Source organism: Symphodus melops (genome assembly GCF_947650265.1).
Source record: "Symphodus melops genome assembly, chromosome: 4".
Classification (NCBI taxonomy): Eukaryota; Metazoa; Chordata; class Actinopteri; order Labriformes; family Labridae; genus Symphodus; species Symphodus melops.
Window position 1 is genome coordinate 18,383,630 of NC_136694.1, and position 22,369 is coordinate 18,405,998.

The window sequence follows — 22,369 nt, forward strand, 5'->3', positions numbered from 1 at the left end:
GCTTTGAATACCATGCAGCGTTATCTTTAAACAGAAAGCACGAGCTTCCTGACCCTCCTTCAAGGTCTCAGACTTTGGGGAAGCTCTACCTTATTTTAGTTCTTGGAGTGATAACAACTTATTAAACTTAAGCATTTCAAACAAAAACAAAAAAAAGGACACATATTTCAGAAGTAAGAGAGAGGCAGCCATAAAGTGAATCATTCATAAGAGAAATTCTAACATTTGAAGTTTGTAGGCTACTTGGGTACGTTTTTAAATGATCAATCACATTTGACATGAACACAGGCTAAACAGGGGGCAATGGAGAATTCACCTTTCAAACGGCCATCTGGTCTGTGTGAGGTGTTCAGTTTAGCAGAAATAATTGAACATATACTTATTAATTGTGGAAAGTACTTAAGACATAGACAGAGCATGATGTAAGAAATGGAGAGAGAGAGAGAGAGAGAGAGAGAGAGAGAGAGAGAGAGAGAGAGAGAGAGAGAGAGATTAAAAAAGTATTTTGCTGTGTGGTGAAAGAGGGCGAGTCCGCAGATGCCTGTTTCATTATCTTTTGAAAACAGGTTTGTTGAGGAGGATTTAGAAATGTGAAGGTTAGTTCAATCCAGCAGATGGCAGTAATGCAACTTCTTGAATGTCAGCTGCTACTAAAACCCGAAGAAGGAGAAGAAGAAGACGAAGAAGAAGAAGTTGAAGAAGAAGAAGCAGCAGAACCAGAATATCTTCCAAACTTCCAACATCACTTATAAAACTGAGGGCGAGACCGAGACTGAAAGATGTCTTCAGAACAGACAGTAAGTCATCAATTTCTAATGCTCAAGATAATTTACATTTACGGTTCTCAGATGTGTTACTGCAGATATCACTGACATGTTTTTCAGCAAGTTTCATCAGACGTGTACTGGTTCAAGTGGGTCATCTTTAAAGTGTAATCATTTAAACGCACTGGTTGAGTCTGTGTGATAATTCAACACCTTAGAGAAAATAAAAGACCAGCTTGTCACAGCTGACACGTGTTTTTATCCATAGAAACCTGAAAAAGAGGGTAAAGAGAGTAAGAGAGTAAATTTAGTACTAAACAAAAGAGGTGTGTCAGATTGTCACACCCTGCTCTGTTGACAAGCTGTTATTCAATAACATAAATCCACATGCCTCCTGTGGTAAAGAATATGTACCGAGATAGATTAATGTGTTTAAATGATATGACAGTAGATAGTATGATTTCAGTAAGTTGTTTACATCTGTGTAGTAATCACAATTAAGGTCCTCGTTCTCTTTTTTTATTTTATTTTTTATTTTTTTAAATTCAAAAGAATATAAATATGACAGAACTTCAAAGTTTTCATCACAAAGTGACTTTACAGGCTGCTGAATTTCTCTGCAATTAATGAAGTCATCTGAATCAAAGCATTGATTACCAAGATAAAAAAGACATTTGGCAGTATTTCATTAAGTTCATAACACCATTAATCTGACAGGTGTTTTTTTTTTAGTAAGTTTTTTTTTTTTTTTTTTTGGCTTTGAACCATCTGATGATCTTGCATGTGTCTCAGTTTTCAGATCTCGACCCAAACAAGCACAAGCGTGTTTCTGTCAAGTCCAACCCCGGATTTCTGGAGCGTTTAAGTGAAACAGCCGGGGGGACAGTCTTAGGCATAGGACTGTTTTTTCTTTCCATATATATTCTCTTCACCAATGAGGTAATAAAAATAAATAAATAAAAATGTGTCATGTGTTACACATGACAACTAATGTACACTATTAAAGTAAGCTTTGTGTGTTAGCAGAATGTAAAGACCTTGCATGCTCACTTACAGGGCCGGGCTCTGCAAACAGCATATTCTCTGGATGAGGGTCTATCACAAGTCACATCGTTGGAGTCTTTCTCCAGTCTTAACCAACAGAACAACAACCATTTAGTTCATCTGTCTGCAAAGCTCCACACCTCAAAGGTAGATTTATCTTTTCTTTACCACAACTTGACCACTAATTAGCTCAAGCAATAATGATATTATTCATTGGTCTTCTGCATGCGTGTCTGTGTAGCCCTTGTATGACCCCAACTACAGAGTGGAGGTGCAGGCGGTGAAGCTGCAGAGGCAGGTGGAGATGTATCAGTGGGTGGAGTACCATGACAGCAAGTGAGTCTGTCAACATTCATGGTTGAATAAGGTGTAAAAAAAAAAAAAAAAAAGGGAACGTGAGTGAGTATTTTTAGACTGAGGTAGGTTTGTTACTGTGTGACCATTTTCAGGGAATACCAGGAGAATGGTGAGACCAAAACTGAAACGACATACACCTACAGTAAGTATTTCTTTAAAGCGGGCTGTTAAACACTACGTTGGCGGATGTTCCTGTACAACGTAGCCTCCTTAGCCGAAGTTAGATCTCATGCACTGAAATGTAAGTTTAAAGATGTAATCCATGCTGAATAAACTGAAGCATGAAACAGAAAAAAAAGTCTGACTGAAGTATCATTCAGCATTTAAAAGGTGAATTGCTCCTTTGTACATGTCTTTTTCTCAATGTGAAAAGATAAATAATTAGGTGTGGGTTTTACCTGTTCGTATGAAATGCTCGACTTTATTTGAAGCTTTATGTTTGACTCCTCTTCTTTAGACACCGAGTGGAAATCAGAGCTGATCAACAGTCGTCACTTTGACAAGGAAATCGGTCACCAGAACCCAAGGTGTTACATTTAGTGAAATTAAAAGATTTAAAAAAAATGTGAGCAGGTCATCTCTAAAGTCCCGTTTGAATCTTAGTGCCATGGCGGTTGAGAGTGTCACAGTGGTGGCTCCTGAGGTCAGAGTTGGACCTTTCATTCTGTCCAAAGGTATCTGAACATAAATACACAAGAATTACACACAGACTGTATTTTGATGTCACTCGTGCTTCATCAGTTGATCGCTTGTTCTTCCTCAGGCCTTGTGGAGCAAATTAAGGACTTCCAGACGTTGAGTTTGAGGGATTTTCCTGCCTTTTACGTGGACCCTTTTCTCACCATTCATGATGATTATTTCTATCACACCCAGTCCCCACGCAGGCCTGAGGTAGGTGCTTCAATGTAAAAATACAGGCCTGAGGTAGCTGCTTCAATGTAAAAATACAGGCCCGATGTAGCTGCTTCAATGTAAAAATACAGGCCTGAGGTAGCTGCTTCAATGTAAAAATACACAGGTAGTGGCTTCTCTTTTCTTATGAGCTGAATTTGTTATTTTATCGAGGTTTTTGATCCATTAGGTTGGGGATGTGCGTGTCAGATTTTCCTATGCTGGACTAAGTGGTGAGACGTCTATCCTCGGCCCTGCTCAAACTGTGAGTTGCTTTGACCACGTAGTAATCCAGTAATTATTTCAACCCTCACTGGAACTTTTACTTTTTGTAGAGCCGATACTATTCTTACTCTGCTTATGATGACCTACCTCTTCAGACACTGCTGTATGTTATGTGTTCTTTAGGTCAGTATTGTGGCCATGCAGAGAGGAGAGCAGCTGATGCCTTTTAAAACCAGGTCAGGAGACACTCTGGAGATCTTGTACCAGGAAGAGCTCTCTGCAAAGGTCAGCGTCACTTCATTAGTTTGACACAGCAGTGGGGTTTTTGTTTTTGTTTTGGGGGTAAAAAGAAGTAGTCATTTCTATACTTGTGGAGTTTTAGTCCATTTGGCTGTGGAGGTTTGATGCAGCTGTTGTCTTTCTTATAGGAGGTCTTTGAGAAAGAACACAAGTTAAACAGTCTGAAGACGTGGGGACTGAGGGCTGCAGGCTGGGCCCTCATGTTCCTGAGTATACAGCTGACTATGCGCATCATCTACACTTTGGGTAAACAATTTACTCACTGATTCAGTACATCTCAATATACTTCTCTTACTATATCGCTCATGTCTTCCCCTCTCTTTTTTTGCCAACAGTGGATTGGGTTCCTGTTCTCAGAGATCTGGTGTCTGTGGGGCTGAAGATCTTCGCCATATGCATCTCCTGCTCTCTGTCTCTGCTCACCATCGGAGCAGGCTGGCTTTTTTACAGACCTCTGATGGCTGTGGCTCTGGGAGCACTAGCTCTGCTTCCGGTGTTTCTCGCCCGCTCAGGACTTCCAGCCAAGAAAAACGAATGACTAGTGAAGTGATTATAAGAACATCTTCTGATCCTTGGCTGTAGCCATCCATTAGAGGTGTCAGACAATTAGCTTTATGAAGCGTTACGTTCCTACAGCAGGGCTACACACCACACAGCACTCTTTTTCTTGAGGCAGTACGGTCGCTTTGTTGTGATCATGTATTTTGTTATATGTACAAAAGTAATTCTGAAGAGGACGCTTTATTGGTTCCGCTTTTGACTTTTGTTTTAAATTTGATTCACTTAGTATATATTATAATATTGTATCCACCTATGCATGTCCTATCTGTCTTCTTGGTGATTTTGCAGCTCAAATATAAGCAGAGAACCATTTTACTTTACTATTTCAGATGACCTTAGTTTTATTATTTATTGTAAATTTGATTCACCAAAGATTTCTCGCTCTTTTCACCTCTGCAGATAAAGTCTAAAGCACAGACCTGAAGTTAATCCTTCCTTCATGGGGTTTTAATTTTCATTTTCTTTCAGTTTAAACACTTTTAAAAGATGTTTAAAATATATTCAGCAATGAATTTAAATTGATAAAATAAACGTTTGAACATTGACAACATCATAACCTTTTATGAAGGTTGAATTTATTACAGGTCTGAACAGTATCAGCGTTATGTGCACTGGGCTTGCTTTCCTTCAAGGAACCTACCTGACTTCCAAATGCAATCAACATCTGATCTGCTGCAACTGTGGGCTTGGCTTCAAAGCCTGAAGCAAGCTCCTCCCCCTTTTCTCTCAAACTGCAGCCAGGATCAGAAGCATGGCTTACATCGCCATTTTTTCTTTGAGAGTTTGTTTTGTAATAAAGATTATTTTTTTGATTCAGTTGTTTTCAGCTCATCTCTTGAATAGAACAGTGGATAGTCACGTTTCATTATCTTTTGTACTACATCTTACCTTATTTAGTCATATACATATTAGTCTAAAATACTGTTTATCGTTGATATTTAATTTTATACCTTTGTACAGAGAGAGCTCAGTCGACCTTAAACATACCTGGCCAATAAAGCTGATGATTCTGAAACCAGGGCCGGAGGGTGGGGAATGACAAGGGAGATAGGAGCCACAGGTTGGACTAGAACCACAACCGTCTGACTTCCAGTATAACTCTGAGCTCTGCCACATGCAGAAATACTCGGACGACACTGCGATAGTTGGTTGTGTCAGGGATGGACAGGAGGAGTACAGGAGCCTGATCGAGGACTTTGTGGCGTGGTGCAGTGCCAACCATCTGCAGCTAAACACCTCCAAGACCAAGGAGATGGTGGTGGACTTCCTAAGGAACAAACCACATCTAGAACCTGTTTCCATTGGGGGGGGTCGACGTGGAGGTGGTCAGGACCTACGGGTATCTGGAGCTGCAACTGGATGACAAGCTGGACTGGTCGCCTAACATGGACACTACCTGCAGGAAGGGACAGAGTCGTCTGTACTTCCTGAGAAGGCTGGGGTCCTTCAACATCTGCAAAAAGATGCTGCAGATGTTCTACCAGTCTGTGGTGTCCAGCGTCCTCTTCTACGCCGTGGTGTGCTGGGGAGGAAGCTGCAAGAAGAGGGATGCAGCACGCCTGGACAGACTGGTGAGGTGGTGGGTACAGAGCTGGACTCACTGGTGACAGTGGTAGAGAGGAGGACTCTGGACAAAATGCTCTCCATCTTGGACAACACACACCACCCTGCACAGCACCTTCACCGGGCAGAGGAGCATGTTCAGCGAAAGACTGCTGTCACAGTTGTGCTCCACGGACAGACTCAAGAACTCTTTTGTCCCCCTGGCCATAAGACTGTACAACACTTCACTGTCACGGCAGGGAAGAAGCACACGGTGAACCCTGGACTCATTTTTCACTTTTTTCTCACTCCTCATCTGCACTGCTGACCTCAGAGTCAGTCTCCAGTTGGACACTTTAATGCATATTGATAGTCACCTCACTGAGCACTGGTCACTTTAATGATAATCACCCTAATCATGTCTGGTTTCATCCTACTGTATTGTTATGCTACATCTGTAATGGTTGACATGATCACCCTAACTAGGTCAAGTTTCACTCTATTGTCTTTCACACTTAATGCTAATCTGCTCCTCAATAGTTGGGTACTTTAATGACAATCCCCCTAATCACTCCTGGTTTCACTTTATTGTTTTGGACACTTAATGCTAATCACTGCTCCTTTATGTTGCTGAGCATTTTAATGGCCCAATCTGCATCCCTGCATTGACTGTTTAGTGACTGTACTCACACCTCTGGCACTACCTCAAACACTAGTTTCTAGAAGGTCAGCACTTTTTGTTTCTAAGGCTCTTTAACTGTTTACAGGTCTCTTTTAATCAGCACACGTTTTTCTCTCCTTCACAGGTTATGTACATTATGCTATACAGGTAAAAGCCAGTAAATTAGAATATTTTGAAAAACTTGATTTATTTCAGTAATTGCATTCAAAAGGTGTAACTTGTACATTATATTTATTCATTGCACACAGACTGATGCATTCAAATGTTTATTTCATTTAATTTTGATGATTTGAAGTGGCAACAAATGAAAATCCAAAATTCCGTGTGTCACAAAATTAGAATATTGTGTTAGGGTTACATTTTGAAGATACCTGGTGCCACAAACTAATCAGCTGATTAACTCAAAACACCTGCAAAGGGCTTTAAATGGTCTCTCAGTCCAGTTCTGAAGCCTACACAAACATGGGGAAGACTTCAGATTTGACAGCTGTCCAAAAGGCGACCATCGACACATTGCACAAGGAGGGAAAGACACAAAAGGTTATTGCTGAAGAGGCTGGCTGTTCTCAGAGCTCTGTGTCCAAACACATTAATGGAGAGGCAAAGGGAAGGAAAAACCGTGGTCAGAAAAAGTGTACAAGCAATAGGGATCACCGCGCCCTGGTCAAGATTGTGAAAAAAAACCCATTCAAAAATGTGGGGGAGATTCACAAGGAGTGGACAGCTGCTGGAGTCAGTGCTTCAAGATCCACCACCAAGAGACGCTTGAAAGACATGGGTTTCAACTGCCGCATACCTCGTGTCAAGCCACTGTTGACCAAGAAACAGCGCGAAAAGCGTCTCACCTGGGCTAAGGAAAAAAAGAGCTGGACTGCTGCTGAGTGGTCCAAAGTCATGTTTTCTGACGAAAGCAAATTTTGCATTTCCTTTGGAAATCGAGGTCCCAGAGTCTGGAGGAGGACAGGAGAGGCCCAGGATCCACGTTGCCTGAAGTCTAGTGTAAAGTTTCCACCATCAGTGATGGTTTGGGGTGCCATGTCATCTGCTGGTGTCGGTCCACTCTGTTTCCTGAGATCCAGGGTCAACGCAGCCGTATACCAGCAAGTTTTAGAGCACTTCATGCTTCCTGCTGCTGACCTGCTCTATGGAGATGGAGATTTCAAGTTCCAACAGGACTTGGCGCCTGCACACACCGCAAAATCTACCCGTGCCTGGTTTACGGACCATGGTATTTCTGTTCTAAATTGGCCAGCCAACTCCCCTGACCTTAGCCCCATAGAAAATCTGTGGGGTATTGTGAAAAGGAAGATGCAGAATGCCAGACCCAAAAACGCAGAAGAGTTGAAGGCCACTATCAGAGCAACCTGGGCTCTCATAACACCTGAGCAGTGCCAGAAACTCATGGACTCCATGCCACGCCGCATTAACGCAGTAATTGAGGCAAAAGGAGCTCCAACCAAGTATTGAGTATTGTACATGCTCACATTTTTCATTTTTATACTTTTCAGTTGGCCAACATTTCTAAAAATCCCTTTTTTGTATCAGCCTTAAGTAATATTCTAATTTTGTGACACACGGAATTTTGGATTTTCATTTGTTGCCACTTCAAATCATCAAAATTAAATGAAATAAACATTTGAATGCATCAGTCTGTGTGCAATGAATAAATATAATGTACAAGTTACACCTTTTGAATGCAATTACTGAAATAAATCAAGTTTTTCAAAATATTCTAATTTACTGGCTTTTACCTGTATAAGTTTAAGTCCAATGCTAATGCTAACTGCACAGGTTTAACCTGTAATTATGTTTACTCTTAGTCACATAGGGGCTTATTGCATACAGAGGGGAGGGGGACAGCGGGTGTGTATTGTAACTAATGTCTTGTGTCCTGCCTGTCTGTATACTGCTATTGGATGCCTTGAAATTCCCTCGGGATCAATAAAGTATCTATTTATCTATTAAGTTAAATGTACATGACTACAGAATCATTTATTAGTGTACCGGGTCATATTGCTGTTGGTTATGTTTAACGAGTTTGTGTGCTGCGCAAATACAGTATAGCAATTATTAAAATATGTGTCAAACAGAAATGTTAAAGACTATGCAGTTAGACAGTCAGCCTTACATGTTGATAATAAACTAGCTCTGGCATGCGTTACCATCAGACGAGTTCCCTTAAACTTGGACTACGGAAACAAAAGGCTTGTAAAAAAGGTAGTGCACGCTAACGGGCTTTTCTGTCTAAAGGGAAGTCAGTGTTTGACAAGAAGGTTGTACACGTTGTCAAGATTCTTACAAAGTAATTTATTACACAAAACACTAAGTTTCCATTTGCGTTTAACAAAATGAGTTTCCAGTCTCATAGTGTGCATGTAATCATGACGCACATAAGATTTGTATGTGAAGCACAACCAAATTTGACTTAATGCGTGCGTCTGTCTGTTGTAATAATTCAAATGACTATGGTCACAGTGTGCAGGTTCTTCACCCTGGTTGCTGTTGATCATTCCTTCGATCAGCAGGCAGAGTTTAAGCACTTAACTGTAGTTGGCAGGTGTGACACAACAGGTCCCCTGGCTCAAATCTTCAATTACATTGTACATGTCGATAAAGGAGCTTTCATTATGGCAAATTTACTCATTTTTAAAGTACAAAAAAGTATTTTCCATAACCTCGAAATTGAATACTGACAGAACCTGACTACTTTTGCTTAAGACGAAATAAGTAAAAGCGTTACACCTTTAGTAAAAACTGGGGAGAACAGTCTTTCTTGTGAATGTGTTTGAGGGGACAGGTTTGACCTAATGCTCCTTCTCCCCTTTGTAGGAAGCGGTCCATGTGCCACCGTTTACAGCAGGGCACATTTACTGCTCTTCTTTCCCCGCCTGGCCTGTAGTGCCGCCCTGGTGGCCATCTCGAAAACTTCCCTCACGCCATCCTTTGTTTTTGCAGAGCACTCCATGTATCCAAAGGCACTGATCCTGTTAGCCATGTCTCGTCCATCCTCAGATTTCACAGGTTCCTAAGGGAAATGTCAAAAGAAGAAGTCAGAAAATTACCATTAAGTTTGAGTAAATAAACCCCAATTGAATCTGGTTAAGATTTGTTTGATTTTAACTATGAAACTACACTATTACATAGGCGACACGGCTATCTGCATCCGGCTTACCAAATAGGGCACGGTTGGCTGTGGAAACGCAAACAGGAACAGGCTTTACCCCCCCCCCCCCTTTAATTACAACATTACAAACTCAAAACTTCATCTGTGAATGAAAATGTAGCTTTAACTCACAAAACGAATGCTTTTCTATGGGTTTAGCAGACAGTCTTAAATACTTAATGTAGGTAGACTGGTTATCATGGTCCTGCAGCATTTGGTAAGTGAATAAGGGAGTGTGTATGTACAGTAGCGTGCATATTGAGTGTATATAAAGCAGCGTTGTTTTACATTCTGTGTGCAGAAGTTCATACAGCTGGCTGACGTTCCGATCCGTAAGTTGTTGAATGTTGATAAAAGCAGACATGGTGAAAGTGAACAGAGAAAACTCAAACCGACTGTTGGCCAGATCATGTGCTTTTCTGACCTTATGGATCCACAGGGCTGGATTGCATAGTTGCACAGCACTACAGGTAAACAGGGGTGTGGTGGCTGGTGTGTGTGTGTTCGCTCTATCTGCAGACAGCAGAGGAGCAGGGAAAAGTAGCTGCAGCTATGTCAAACATAGATGATATAACTCCATGAAGTTTTAATAAGACTGTTGGGATAAACAGTTACCTGCCATGTAGTGGCTCTTTCTCTATGCAGGAATAACCCTGGAGGTTTAAACAAAAAAAAGCCAGGGGATCTTTAGGTTGTCCAGCTTTACTGACCCTAAGAAATGAGATCGCTTTAAGCAGCAACAACAAGCTGCTTATCAATGTGATTAGTCAATCTAGAGTGACTCTCATAATGCCGCCCATACACTGATTTCAGGATGATTCTAACCCAGTTTTTGAGAAGCAGGATTGATTTTGAAGTTGTTTTGCCGTGCAGTGACTGGTCGGATCATTTTCTTGTATAACGTGGATGTCTAATCACTAACATTAAGAAATCAGCTGTCAGCAGGTTGTCTCTAATAACTCAGAGCAAACGATGGTTCTGAGATAATAGAAAGTTAAATTCATAATCACTACAGCGACAAATCTAGGAAGAACAAGTGGCTGAGTGAACGTGCAGATTAAGAACTAGATCACTTTCCAGTTTAAGGGCAACACATGACTATCATTTCCCCCATTTTTCCTTTTATTAATCAATCGCTGAGCTGAATTTCCCTCGGGATCAATAAAGTATCTATCTATCTATCTATCTATCTATCTATCTATCTATCTATCTATGTTCTTGGGGTGTGTTTGAGTGGTTTAAACATAGGCAAGTGTTTCAGCCCCTTCATATAAACCTCTGAAGTACAAAAAGTATAAGGCTTCAGTATATGTTGTCTAAATATCTAACCCATTTTTATAAAGTATAAAAAAAAAAATCAGCTGAGAGATACAAAATCTTTTTCTGTCATTTCCCATCTCACAATCAGCACAGACCTCTGAAATCCAAAGATCTGTGTGACTGAGATGTAAAAGCCCTTTGAGACATCAGACGACTAGAAAAGTGCTCTACAAGCTTCAGTCCATTTACCATCGACCACAGCAGGAAGTGAGCCACCAAGATAACTCGAAAGATTACCCCAATGACTGACAATCCTGCACCATGGAGACTGTTCATTTGTTTGTTTTGAGCTTTTTACCTGCTTCATTTTGGCAAGTTCCCTACGGGTGTGCTCATCGTTGCGCAGGTCCTTTTTATTTCCGACCAGTATAATGGGAACGTTAGGGCAGAAGTGTTTCACTTCAGGTGTCCACTTCTCAGGGATGTTCTCTGAATAAGATGACAAAAACACACAATCAAACAGGGTAAGGGAGACTGGGGTATGATGAGCACTTTTCTATATTTCAGATCACTACATCAAGGCAATCATAGTCGTGTTAACTAATATATCTGCATATATTTCAGGATGTCGTGCACCCTTCAAACAAACACAATGAGTGTAAAGTAAACGGTTGAGATAATATAACACAAATAAAAGTGATCTGGTGGCTCAATTTACCCTGTGAGCGGAGGCGCGCCACCTCCACCCCTCCCTCATGTTCTCCCTCCCTAAATAATCGTCACTTCTTCACATCAATGTATTTTTATCTAATATACACAATTCAACAGGTACAAGGTTTTGTTTTTTTAATTATTATTTATTATTACTGCTTAACAGCTGTTCTGTAACCTACAGTGACAATAATAGATCCTTCATATAAAAAAGAGGGAAATAAATGCGCTACAAACATTAAGTTTACTTTTTTTTTTTAACTTACCAAGACTGTCAGGGCTGTCGATGGAGAAGCACATAAGAATGACATCAGTGTCTGGATAGGAGAGCGGACGCAGTCTGTCATAGTCTTCTTGACCTGCTGTATCCCAGAGCGCCAACTCAACCTGCCACAATAGTTAACAAGTGATGAACTACATTAAAAATAAAGTGTTCTGAGAGCTTCATTAATACAGTTTTGATAATGTAATGACCTCGTGTGTATACATATGTATGTATGTAATAATACATGCTGGTATCATCTCTCTTAAAGTGTGTGTGTGTGTGTGTATATGTATATATATATATATATATATACACACACACACACTTTAAGAGAGATGATACCAGCATTTATTATTTGGTGTTCTAGATACTCATAACCACTTATAATGGTCGAAATGTTAGAAGAAAATTGTTCATACCTGTTTGCTATCAACTTCAATGTCAGCCACGTAGTTCTCAAACACTGTGGGAACATAGACCTCTGGAAATTGGTCCTTACTGAACACGATGAGCAGACAGGTTTTCCCACAGGCTCCGTCTCCCACTATGACCAGCTTTTTCCTGATCGCTGCCATAGCTGCAGAGAAGAGACAGCAAATGTGAAGATCTTTAATCTAAAACACCAGTGAAGAAGGTCCGTTTAATTGTATTAAGCCATTATGCAGCTATGACTGCTAACGATGAAAAGTTGTTAACCTTAAGCTGTGTTGACAGACAAACAAACCAACACCAAAGTTTAGCCTTATGTAGCAACACATTTGATGCCTACAGCCGGTCACTCAAGCTCACAGTGACTTTGTGAAAGAAACAACATGTTTCCTCGCACTTCAAATATGTACTTTTGACTGTGTCCTGGCTTAAAATGATGTCGGACTAGGAAGCCTCATTCATGATACATTTCCGCTGACCTATCCCCACTTTCGATCTTGGCAAATTACTTTGACACAGTTACACAATTAACATTTTCGACTTTAAAGAGTAAGGTCTTGTTGCTGGTGACAGCTTGGAATAACTGTACATCAGGTTGACCTAGATTATAGTAAAGCAAGGAGGTTCTGTTTACAAAAGACGCTAGCTACTGTAGCTAGCCAGCCAGCGTTAGCCGGATATGGCTAAGTTAACATCTGTACATTATTATTCAAAAGTGGTAGATATTGCTTGCTCTATATTTGTGGCACACTGTGTTGAACCGTGCAGTGTTTGTGTTTCTTTCTCAACTAGTCGTCGAAATGTTGTTTTTTCTGTAAATCACAAACCGGTAACTCACAGCTAGCTGGCTAGCTTGGTACCCATCCTTAGCTTAACGGAAGTCAAAGCGACTCGAGTGGTCCGTTAGCTCGCGAGCTAACACAAAATATCGGAGTAAAATATAGGTAAAACACTTGAATAAAACGGTAAAATGACCAATAAACAACACCGAAAAGGTGCCACAACTTAAATTTGCTCGTAAATAAAACACACTCACCTAGTAATGTTGTTTAAAATCTATCCCGCTGGCTTCCAGGTAACGCTTTGTTGGCCTCAGTCGCTGCTCCCTGACTGCGCTGCTGCTGCTGCGGGGAATGAAGAGGGGGGAGGGGGTGGAGAGAGGACAACAATACACTATTTTACAGGCATAACAATATCGCTATTATCAACCTTTTGTTTGTATTACATTTCTATCATTAATATGCTGTATGCTCCCATGCTGTATGCTCCCATGCTATATGTATATATATATATATATATATATATATATATATATATATATATATATATATATATATATATACACATATATATACATATATATACATACACATATATACATACACATATATATATATATATATATATATATATATATATATATATATATATACATACATATATATATATATATACACACACACACACACACACACACACACACACACACACACACTATAAAACTTATAAAAAATATATAACTTTAAAATTAATGGTGCAAAGGGACATTTATATTCCGTACAACTGGACAAATCCGGTGATGTCCTGGCTTTTGCATCCTACTGTATAGGGCTAGATGGTGGAGTTGTTTGGACCATTAAGGGCCATGACTGGTTAGCTGATAGTGGCAGTGTCACTACCTGAAATTTGCATGTACAGACAGTACAGGTGTGGCAGTGCTGTTTGGGTTGTGAGGTGCCATGTGGTGGAGAAGGTTAAAGATAGATATTCTGAATGTTCTGACTCGAGCTGCCCCATCAAAAAGGTGAAGTTGTGCAGCCAAACAGGGGCCATGTGAGGCATTACATGGAAAAGGCATACTACAACTATACAGAAGATTTCAAGTCAGGAGTTCATGCTATCAGGAAACATAGATAATGTAGTAACCATAGACTGTAAATATTACAGTACATGGTCCTAAATCCAGGGGGCAAATTGAGCCCAGGCAGTTCAGGAAGCAGAGCACTTCTTGGCTAGGGGCTTAGCTCAGGAAAACCAGTGTGCAATATAGATCAGAGCACCTCACCCTGTCTTTTCTCTATGTTCTCTTGTGTTCTCTTTGTTGCTCTGTTCTTTTTTTATACCTGGTCTGGTATAAAATGTCCTGCATTGATGCTAGTGTCCTTTAATGGGATATTTTGCATTAGAGATGCATGTTTTCTCTTTGCTTTAAAGGGATCTACAGAACTCACCTTGGCTTAAATTGTGACGTAGAGGCAAACGTTTTAGAACAAATATCAGTCAAAAACAATGACATCAGTCCAGCTGACATGCAGTGAACATTAGGCATGCAGGGCCTCTATTTAACTCGATATCTAGGGGCAACTGAGGACTTTCCTGGTTTTACACCCAGGGTGCAGGGTAAGAAACAACATGCCTTACAGACAGTCAAAGGCGACACCACCAGAGGATGAGTCACTTGTGACCATAAGCTTCTTTACACAGACGCTTGAGCAGCAAAAAGATTTTTACAAAGACATGTTACAACAATAGCAGGACAACTTTAAATGTTTTGTGCAACTCATAATTGATGGCTCAAACAAACGCATAGATGATGTGTTTAAGGAATCAAAATCACCCTGGAATTTTCTCGAGACAAAGTTGACAAAATGGCTAAAGCACAAGAGGAAATGGATAAGTTGAAGAAGCTTGAAATGGAAATAATAAAATCAAAGGAGGAGTTGGACAAGATGCCTACAAAGCTGGATTTTATTGAGAACCAGTCACGAACAAACCACCTTGTTGTAGATGAAATTCCTGAGGAAAGAGGAGAGAACTGGGATGTATCAGAGAAGAAAATTAAGGACTTAGACAACAATATTGAAATTTAACGGGCCCACAGGATTAGCCAGCATCAGGAGGGGGGAAAACCCAGACAGATAATTGTCAAACTCTTGAGATTCAAAGACAAACAGACCACTTTATCCTCTGTAAAGAAATTAAAAGGCAGCCGCACCTACATAAATGAGGACTTCTCTGAAGCTGTAAGGAAGAAGAGAAAAGGACTGCTACCCAAGCTTCGAGCTTCCCGGGAAAGAGGAGAAATAGCTTCTCTGAAATATGATAAATTGGTCATACAATCCAAGAGTGGAGGAGCCTAGTTAGAAGTATGTAAACATTCATTTTGTTTTGTTTATTTGTGTTTTTAAATGTAATTAAAATCATGGCTATTGACTTGTGTCACTCAGCTTTTCCAATTAAGGGCACTTGAATATCTGCAGTTTGAGATATAAAAACCAATGACATATATCAGATTGTGCAGTCCAATAGTATTGAAATCCTAGCTCTGTCTGAAACACACTTAGATTGCAGCTTCATAGATGCTGATGTGAAGATAGACGGCTAAAGATTATTTAGGAGGGACAGAAACAGACATGGTGGTGGTGTTGCATTCTATGTTAAGGATAACATCCCAGTTTTTGTTTGAAATGCCCTCATATGGAATATGGGTACAAGTTCATTTACCACACATAAAGCCTGTGTGTATATAGACCAATACTCAATATTTGGAGGACATATGTGATATGTTTGATGCTTTTTGTGATCAAAACAAACATTTATTTTAGGTGATCTTAACATTGACTGGCTGACACCAAACTGCCTAATGCATAAAAAGCTTAAGTCTACAGCTATATGTGGCCTAAAACAAATCACAACTCAGCCCACAAGGGTTGCCACCAGTACACTGGGGTCATCTGCCACATGTATAGAGCATATATCTACAAACGCTTTTGAACAATGCTCCAAAGCAGTTTCTGTGCCCACTGGTTGCAGTGACCACAAGATCATAGGAGTCACAAGGAAAACTAAACTGCCTAATGATGGCTGTGAAATAATTCAGAAAAGAACATATAGATATTTCCACCAAGAGCAGCATGTGGGTGAAATCCAAGGTGTGGACTGTTCAGAAGTGTGTGAAGACCGAGACCCTGACTCAGCCCGTGATAGGTTTATGGACATACTAATGAAAATTGCTGACAAGCATGCTCCTCTGAGGAAAAAGTGCCCCTTGGTTGGACAAAAATATTAAACATTTGATGATGCTTCTGGTTTTACACCTTCGTCTCTGTCATGGATGGGGAGCTACCTATCCAATAGAAAGCAACGGGTGTTCTTTAATGCTCAATATTCATCTACTACTGCAGTACATAGCGGAGTGCCCCAGGGTAGCTGCCTTGGGCCTTTACTATACTCGATCTTAACTAACGATTTACCTTTTATTGTGAAACGCTCAACTGTTGTCAGGTATACACAGATGATTCTACAGTCTTCTGTAATGTTCTGCAAAAACTCTATCATGATGTTTCAAACCTATTAAATCATGACTTGCAGAATATAAGCAAGTGGGAAAAAGACAATAAGTTAGCTTTAAACATAGACAAATCAACTGATATTCAGCAAAAGATCAAAACTAACCAGCGAGCCCTTTCTGAACTTGTTAGTCAATGGGCTGCAGGTAAGAGAGGTGCAGCAAACCAACTCACTGGGCTACACCTTGGACTCTCACTTGTCTTGGTCGGCTCATATTGATGGAACAATAGCTAAAATGGGGAATGGTATTGCAATGTCTAGAAAATGTGTGTCATATACCCCTTTGTCCATTGCTAAACAGGTTGTTCAGTCTCTTGTTCTGTGCCATTTAGAATACTATCCAATCATATGGTCGTCTGCATCACAAAAAGACCTTCAAAGGCTTCAAGTGGTGCAAAATATGGCATTGAGGACTGTCCTCCAGTGCTCTCTTAAGATTAAGGTCCTGATGCATTCACACCTGTCTTGGCTCACAGTTGACGACAAAATCAAACTACGATTAACTACTTTCCAATGTGGAATGCAATATTTATGAAACAGCCACAGTTTTTCTCTGAGCAGCTTGTTTTTGTAGGAAGCGGACACATATATGCCACCAGGCAGGCACTAGGTGGTGACATAAAACTCCAGCTCCCCAGGACAAATTCTCTGAAACGCACAGAGCAATATCTATCTGGAATCAGATAGATATTGGAAGAGAATAGTAACCCAAGAACTGCTGTAAATGACCTTGTGAAAGCTGGAAATTGTCATGCTCTTTCATTTTGCAATATTTGAATGTAATTGTAATGTTTGAATTGTCTTGATTGTTATTGTTACTCGTGTTGTTATTGCATAATTTTATGTTGTAAATATTTTAAAGAAGACCTCGGGAAGATGAGCTGCCATTAAATGGGCAGCTATTGGGGATCCTAATTACATAATAACACATTTATACTTTTACTCCTTAAGGTTTTGGAAAGGCATATTGTGCCTCTACTGTACGAAACTACATTTAATGAACTATTAATGAACTATTAAGATGCAAACTCAGATTCAACAAGAGATTATTGGTTACTATGATTGAGGGGCATCCGCATGTAGTTTAGTTATTGAGTTATCTATAAATAGTATGACATAATAGAATATACATACATGCTAACATCAAACTGCAAATCAATATTTTTTTAATACCAAATTCTGCATGAAAGTCAAAATCTAAAGTTCAGTTAACATGCATGTCAGAAAACAATTTGCACTAATTTATGAATAGAATTTAAAATGAGAATTGTTAATGCTGCTGCTTTCCAATTAGTTATCAACAAACAAATTATTGACAAGTCAGAATGAAAGTTTTGGAGCAAGGAAAGGCAGGTTGCGATAGTCTGTTCTCAGTTGGTGCCACAGTGTATTAATAACTGCAGCCCTAACTGTAATCCTGATAAGAGGCTTTCTCAGCACTGCTCAGTTTCACCACGTGGAAACCAACTCAGCCGTGTTTCCATGAAAACAGCAGTTCTCACGTTCATGTTTGTGTGGTTTATCAGTGAAAAGAAGAGGTTGATAAAAAAAGAATGCAATTCTTGAAAATCCACAGGCATTACTTCTCCTCTTCTGAGAATAAAGTAGGCTGTAAAAAGATGTCCTTGGGCAGTAAACAACAGTTTTCACCACTGGATGTAAAATAGATTTAAAAAAAGGGTACTATTCACAAAAGAAATACAAAACACAGTGTGCCCAGCTTTTTTATTTTATCTTTTTAAATTAAGGTCTCTGCCCCCCTGTCTTTTTAATATGTATTATGTGAGGTGTCAGCCTCAGTCTTCAAACAAAAAAAAACATCCTATATCAATGTACGGTCATCTGTTTGGACTTTTAATCGTAGTGTGTTGGTCGCTGAGCAGACATTTAAGAAAGAGTCATTACATTTGCAACAAGCAGGGGAAAATTCCTTCACGTCACCTTGTGGCTCAAAACTCCTGTAAAAAATGTCATGAAAACTCCTAAAAAAGCCCAACACCATGAAAAATGATGAAAATAAATGTTTAAGATATTTTGTGAATAACACAAAGGTACCAAACAGTTGCATGGGATTCCAGTTGCTCCTAGAAAGGTTCGATGTCATCCAATTTCAACAATGCTTCTGAGACAAAATTATAACTGATAACACATAGTCTCCCTCCTGGGACAAAAATGCAATCAGAAGCTGCTTTTGGACTGATTTATTAAAGAGTTTTGTCTCTTTTAGTGGTAAACCAACTGGGCTAAAAAAACAAGAAATTATAAAACTCTATACTAAGTGGTGGGAGAAAAAAGGGAAATACTGTAGAAACAAACTAAATGTACATTATTGAAAGGAACATAGCAATGTTTAAAAAAAAGAAAACGTCTGGAGAACTGAGTAACTCTGAGCACACTAACATGGAGGTCTGTTGTCCTTAAAGCTTTTCAGTGTTCTTTCTTCGGGGCTATTAAAGAGTCTCATATTCACAGTGTGTTCCTGGAGTGTGACCCTGACCCACGTTCCCATCCCTGTCTCAGAGGGATCCTCAAATGCTGAACGGGTAGTCCTGCAGGTACTGCAGAAGAGGCTTTGGTAGAGGCAGCAGGTCAGGGCAGTCTGTCGTGTGTCTGTTAATGGCTAGGCGCGTCAGGTGCTGCAGAGAAGGGAAGGCGTCTCGTTTGTGCAGAGGGTGCTTCAGCTTCAGAGGCACCCCGCAGTCCTTAGCTGTGGGCTTTAAAGAGTCCGCCTTTGTTTCTGTGAAGGTATCATTCGAAGAGTTGCCCCGTGGTGTTTGGCCTGAGCCTGTGTAGTGCTGTATCAGGCTGACAACATCTGGGAAGGACTGCAGCTGAGGCAGGCCGGGGGAAATGGAGTCCAGCCAGAAGGAGCCCTGGCTGTACTCAATGCGGACGCTTGTGGGTCCACAGCGGGTCTGCACTGACAAGGCCAGCATGTATTGAGGGTGACTGCTGTCCCTTATCAGAAATGTGCCCTCAGGCTTCTGTAAAAGAGCCTCCCGAGCTTCACTTGCTGAGATGGAACCCCAGTACCAGCCTGAAACCAGACAGATGGTAAAGATGTAACTTTTTATAGTCATAGTTATATTGAATTAAGTACTGGTAAGGATTGTTGAGATATTGATAAGAGCAAGTAAGATGGGTTATTACAGGTAAGCATAGACCAATCTGATATCATTATAAACGAGCCTAAAAATCTACCCGTTTACCTTGAAATTATTTATTATTTATTCTTTGCTACTTCGGCTAAGTAGGCAACACAGCAAGTAGATCTTTTAGCATGAATGTTTGGTGGCTGCAATTGGAAACTTGTGTTTTTGAACAGCAAATAACTTAATTTAAGTAAATGATTTGATAGTATAAAACAAAAATAGATGTTTGCTAGGAGAAAATGTTACCTAAAGCTAGACGGAATAAAACAATTTCACGTTCAGAAATAAGTATTCTTCCGACACAGCAGGTCATGGGGGCATGCAGCTTATATCTTGTGGCTCAGCTTGTGTTTAGGTTAGACACAATGACAGGTCCTGTCAGTTTTCATATAGCTTATAAGAACTGAGTTATCTACAGAGCAGCATAAATGACAGGGACTTTAAACAAACATTGAGTTGCTGCATTTTAATTAGTACATTAGAAGTCACTATCAGTGAAAGAGCAGGTGTAGCCTACCTGTGGTCTGCAGATACTTGAAGTTGGTGGAGATGCAGCAGAGGTCCTCTGCAGGCTCCTGTGGTGGAGGAGAGGGATGTGGGAAACACGAACCTCCTCCTCGCTCCTCATGATGGAAAATGGTCACAGTCCTGGCAACCATTTTTACTGGCAGAAGCACTATGGACATAAAATGGTGTATAATGTGAAATATTTTGCATTTCTAATAATAGCAGCTTTGCTTAGCTTTGATGTGTGAGTTATGTTTTAGTTCAGTTTATTTAGAACATGTCAACAAAGAGAAAATAAGGAGAGATCTTATTTTACAATTTTATCTGAGATGCATTTTCCTTTATTGAACGTTATTATCCAGAGTTTGTAAAAATGTATTTGAATATCGAAATATTTTTCTTATCACAGATTAAAAAAAATCAAACATCTTTTCTTAAGTCTGCAAAACTAAAACCAAAGGCTTTCAATTTCTATCTCCAGCATAACACACTGGTCTACATATTCTAAGAAAGACCCAGACTTTGAGGCAAAAGAATAATTGGAAAAACATAGCTTACCTTAAAGCAAGGGAACTCATACAGGCTTGCGGCCAGTTTGAGAAACACGAAATAATAATAAATATTCCTCCAAGTTACAGTCGAATTATCCCGGATGGTGGGCAAAAAACAAACATTTCCTGTAACTACCTGCTGTAGTAACACAAATTACGAGAAATAAACATGTATAGGCTATGTGCTGCCGGTTGTCTGCAGTTTGCTGTGGCCTCTGTATTCAGTAAACTGCAGAGCAGACAACAGCTCAGTTCACTTTGGACTGACGGAGGTTCCAGGAATCTATTTCCCAGAAAGGTTTTGTGTTTCAGCGCCCGCAGTGACATGGGCAGACCGCTGCTGCCTGCAGCGTCAAAACACATCAACTGAACAATCTGCTATTTCCTGATTTCACATTTCATAATAAAACATAAACGTGGTTTTATTTTGCACTTTTAATTCCACTGAATAATATTACAAGCAGATTGCAGCAAGGCAGTCAATGGGAAATATTATAACTAGTTGAAATGTTTCACGAATAATAATGAAATCTGACTAATGTCCTACCTTTATTGTCATTAATTCCTATAAGCCTTATAGTCGACTACACATTGCTACTTCCTTAGGTAGCCATCATCCATTTAAAACTTAAACACCCTTATAAATCAGTATGGCAACAAAACATATCATTGGCCCAAATATTCATAGAGTTGAAAATATCTATTTTAAAGAAGGTTGAGTTATAACCAGAATGCTGTATTGAACTTCTCTAGTTAGGGAGAGGTAGGCCTACATAACACAATTGCAACTAAGTAACATTGCAATGCCATATTTGTTTATTTACCTATTTGTTTTCGGCCATAACGTACACAATTCCCCCATGAACTATGCATATCTATTATGCTGAAGGAAATAGCCGTACTTCCGGTATTGTTTGAGGTAAATCTCGCTGTCTTAATGTAAATGAATGCACTAAGGCGTTTATTGCTGTATTTTCGTCCAATCTAAATTCGAAGAACCACACGCTTCTCAATTACACATTGAGCCTTTGTGTTTTTAATTAATTCTTCATTATCCGTTTGACTTTTCAGTGCACTAGGCATCATGTGAACAGCTATTGTAAAGAAAACTGTATTATATCGACAATAGCCTAGACACAGGCTTCACTCACTTACCTTTGCATAGTGCTTTCAGGGATTATGTTTTGTTATACAATAAAGAAAATGAGACTACTTCGGTGTACAACAAATACTTAATTCTAATTCCTGGAAATTCTCTGAACTGGGTCATAGGAAGTCGGCATTTCTTGACGAAGTCAAAGTTCATCATCATCATCATCATCATCATCATCATCATCATCATCAACAAACCCCCAAATTCCATGTAGAAATCCATCTGAAACCCACAAGTAGGCCTAAGCTTTGAACCGTATTTCCAAGAAAGTGTGTTCACATCAGCAGCGTGCTATGAAAGCAGCAGAGCCGCTGAGGGCTTCTGAGTAGAACAGCTTCCTGGAAAACACACACAACAAAGTGACCTCCACTGCTGAGCCCTGATCCCTGCTGCTGCTTCTGCCTGCATGACTACAGAATTACCAAGCAAATACTGTCAGAAAAAAGAACACACAAAAAGGAG

The 22,369-nt window shown here is 39.9% G+C and overlaps 3 protein-coding genes across 3 annotated transcripts; 1 reads left to right on the top strand and 2 right to left on the bottom strand.

Moving 5' to 3' along the window:
• The first annotated feature begins 646 nt into the window (after positions 1-646).
• Positions 647-4,958, top strand: tmem43 (transmembrane protein 43). Its single transcript, XM_079341055.1, has 12 exons — positions 647-797; positions 1,557-1,703; positions 1,821-1,955; positions 2,050-2,144; positions 2,258-2,307; positions 2,623-2,692; positions 2,769-2,839; positions 2,929-3,056; positions 3,247-3,321; positions 3,465-3,566; positions 3,710-3,827; positions 3,917-4,958. Exons 1-12 carry the CDS (start codon positions 780-782, stop codon positions 4,117-4,119), a joined length of 1,212 nt encoding a protein of 403 aa, XP_079197181.1. The 5' UTR covers positions 647-779; the 3' UTR covers positions 4,120-4,958.
• Positions 4,959-8,649: 3,691 nt separating this feature from the next.
• On the bottom strand, positions 8,650-13,348 carry LOC306822981 (rho-related GTP-binding protein RhoA-B). The gene is made up of 5 exons (XM_079342317.1): positions 13,231-13,348; positions 12,185-12,342; positions 11,767-11,887; positions 11,148-11,278; positions 8,650-9,391 (listed from the first exon to the last, which is right to left on the bottom strand). Exons 2-5 carry the CDS (start codon positions 12,338-12,340, stop codon positions 9,218-9,220), a joined length of 582 nt encoding a protein of 193 aa, XP_079198443.1. The 5' UTR covers positions 12,341-12,342; positions 13,231-13,348; the 3' UTR covers positions 8,650-9,217.
• Positions 13,349-18,250: 4,902 nt separating this feature from the next.
• Positions 18,251-21,143, bottom strand: cishb (cytokine inducible SH2-containing protein b). Its single transcript, XM_079342081.1, has 3 exons — positions 20,762-21,143; positions 20,214-20,372; positions 18,251-19,581 (listed from the first exon to the last, which is right to left on the bottom strand). Exons 2-3 carry the CDS (start codon positions 20,353-20,355, stop codon positions 19,073-19,075), a joined length of 651 nt encoding a protein of 216 aa, XP_079198207.1. The 5' UTR covers positions 20,356-20,372; positions 20,762-21,143; the 3' UTR covers positions 18,251-19,072.
• Positions 21,144-22,369: the final 1,226 nt, after the last annotated feature.

Excerpts from the sequence above, each read along its gene's own strand:
- LOC306822981 (XM_079342317.1), bottom strand. The coding sequence starts at position 12,340 with ATGGCAGCGATCAGGAAAAAGCTGGTCATAGTGGGAGACGGAGCCTGT. Across the intron at positions 11,888-12,184 it reads TTGAAGTTGATAGCAAACAG|GTTGAGTTGGCGCTCTGGGA; the intron begins GTATGAACAATT and ends CTATTGTGGCAG. Across the intron at positions 11,279-11,766 it reads CGACAGCCCTGACAGTCTTG|AGAACATCCCTGAGAAGTGG; the intron begins GTAAGTTAAAAA and ends CATCTTATTCAG.
- cishb (XM_079342081.1), bottom strand. The coding sequence starts at position 20,355 with ATGGTTGCCAGGACTGTGACCATTTTCCATCATGAGGAGCGAGGAGGA. Across the intron at positions 19,582-20,213 it reads CAAGTATCTGCAGACCACAG|GCTGGTACTGGGGTTCCATC; the intron begins GTAGGCTACACC and ends GTCTGGTTTCAG.
- tmem43 (XM_079341055.1), top strand. Across the intron at positions 2,693-2,768 it reads ATCGGTCACCAGAACCCAAG|TGCCATGGCGGTTGAGAGTG; the intron begins GTGTTACATTTA and ends TTTGAATCTTAG. Across the intron at positions 3,322-3,464 it reads TCCTCGGCCCTGCTCAAACT|GTCAGTATTGTGGCCATGCA; the intron begins GTGAGTTGCTTT and ends TGTGTTCTTTAG.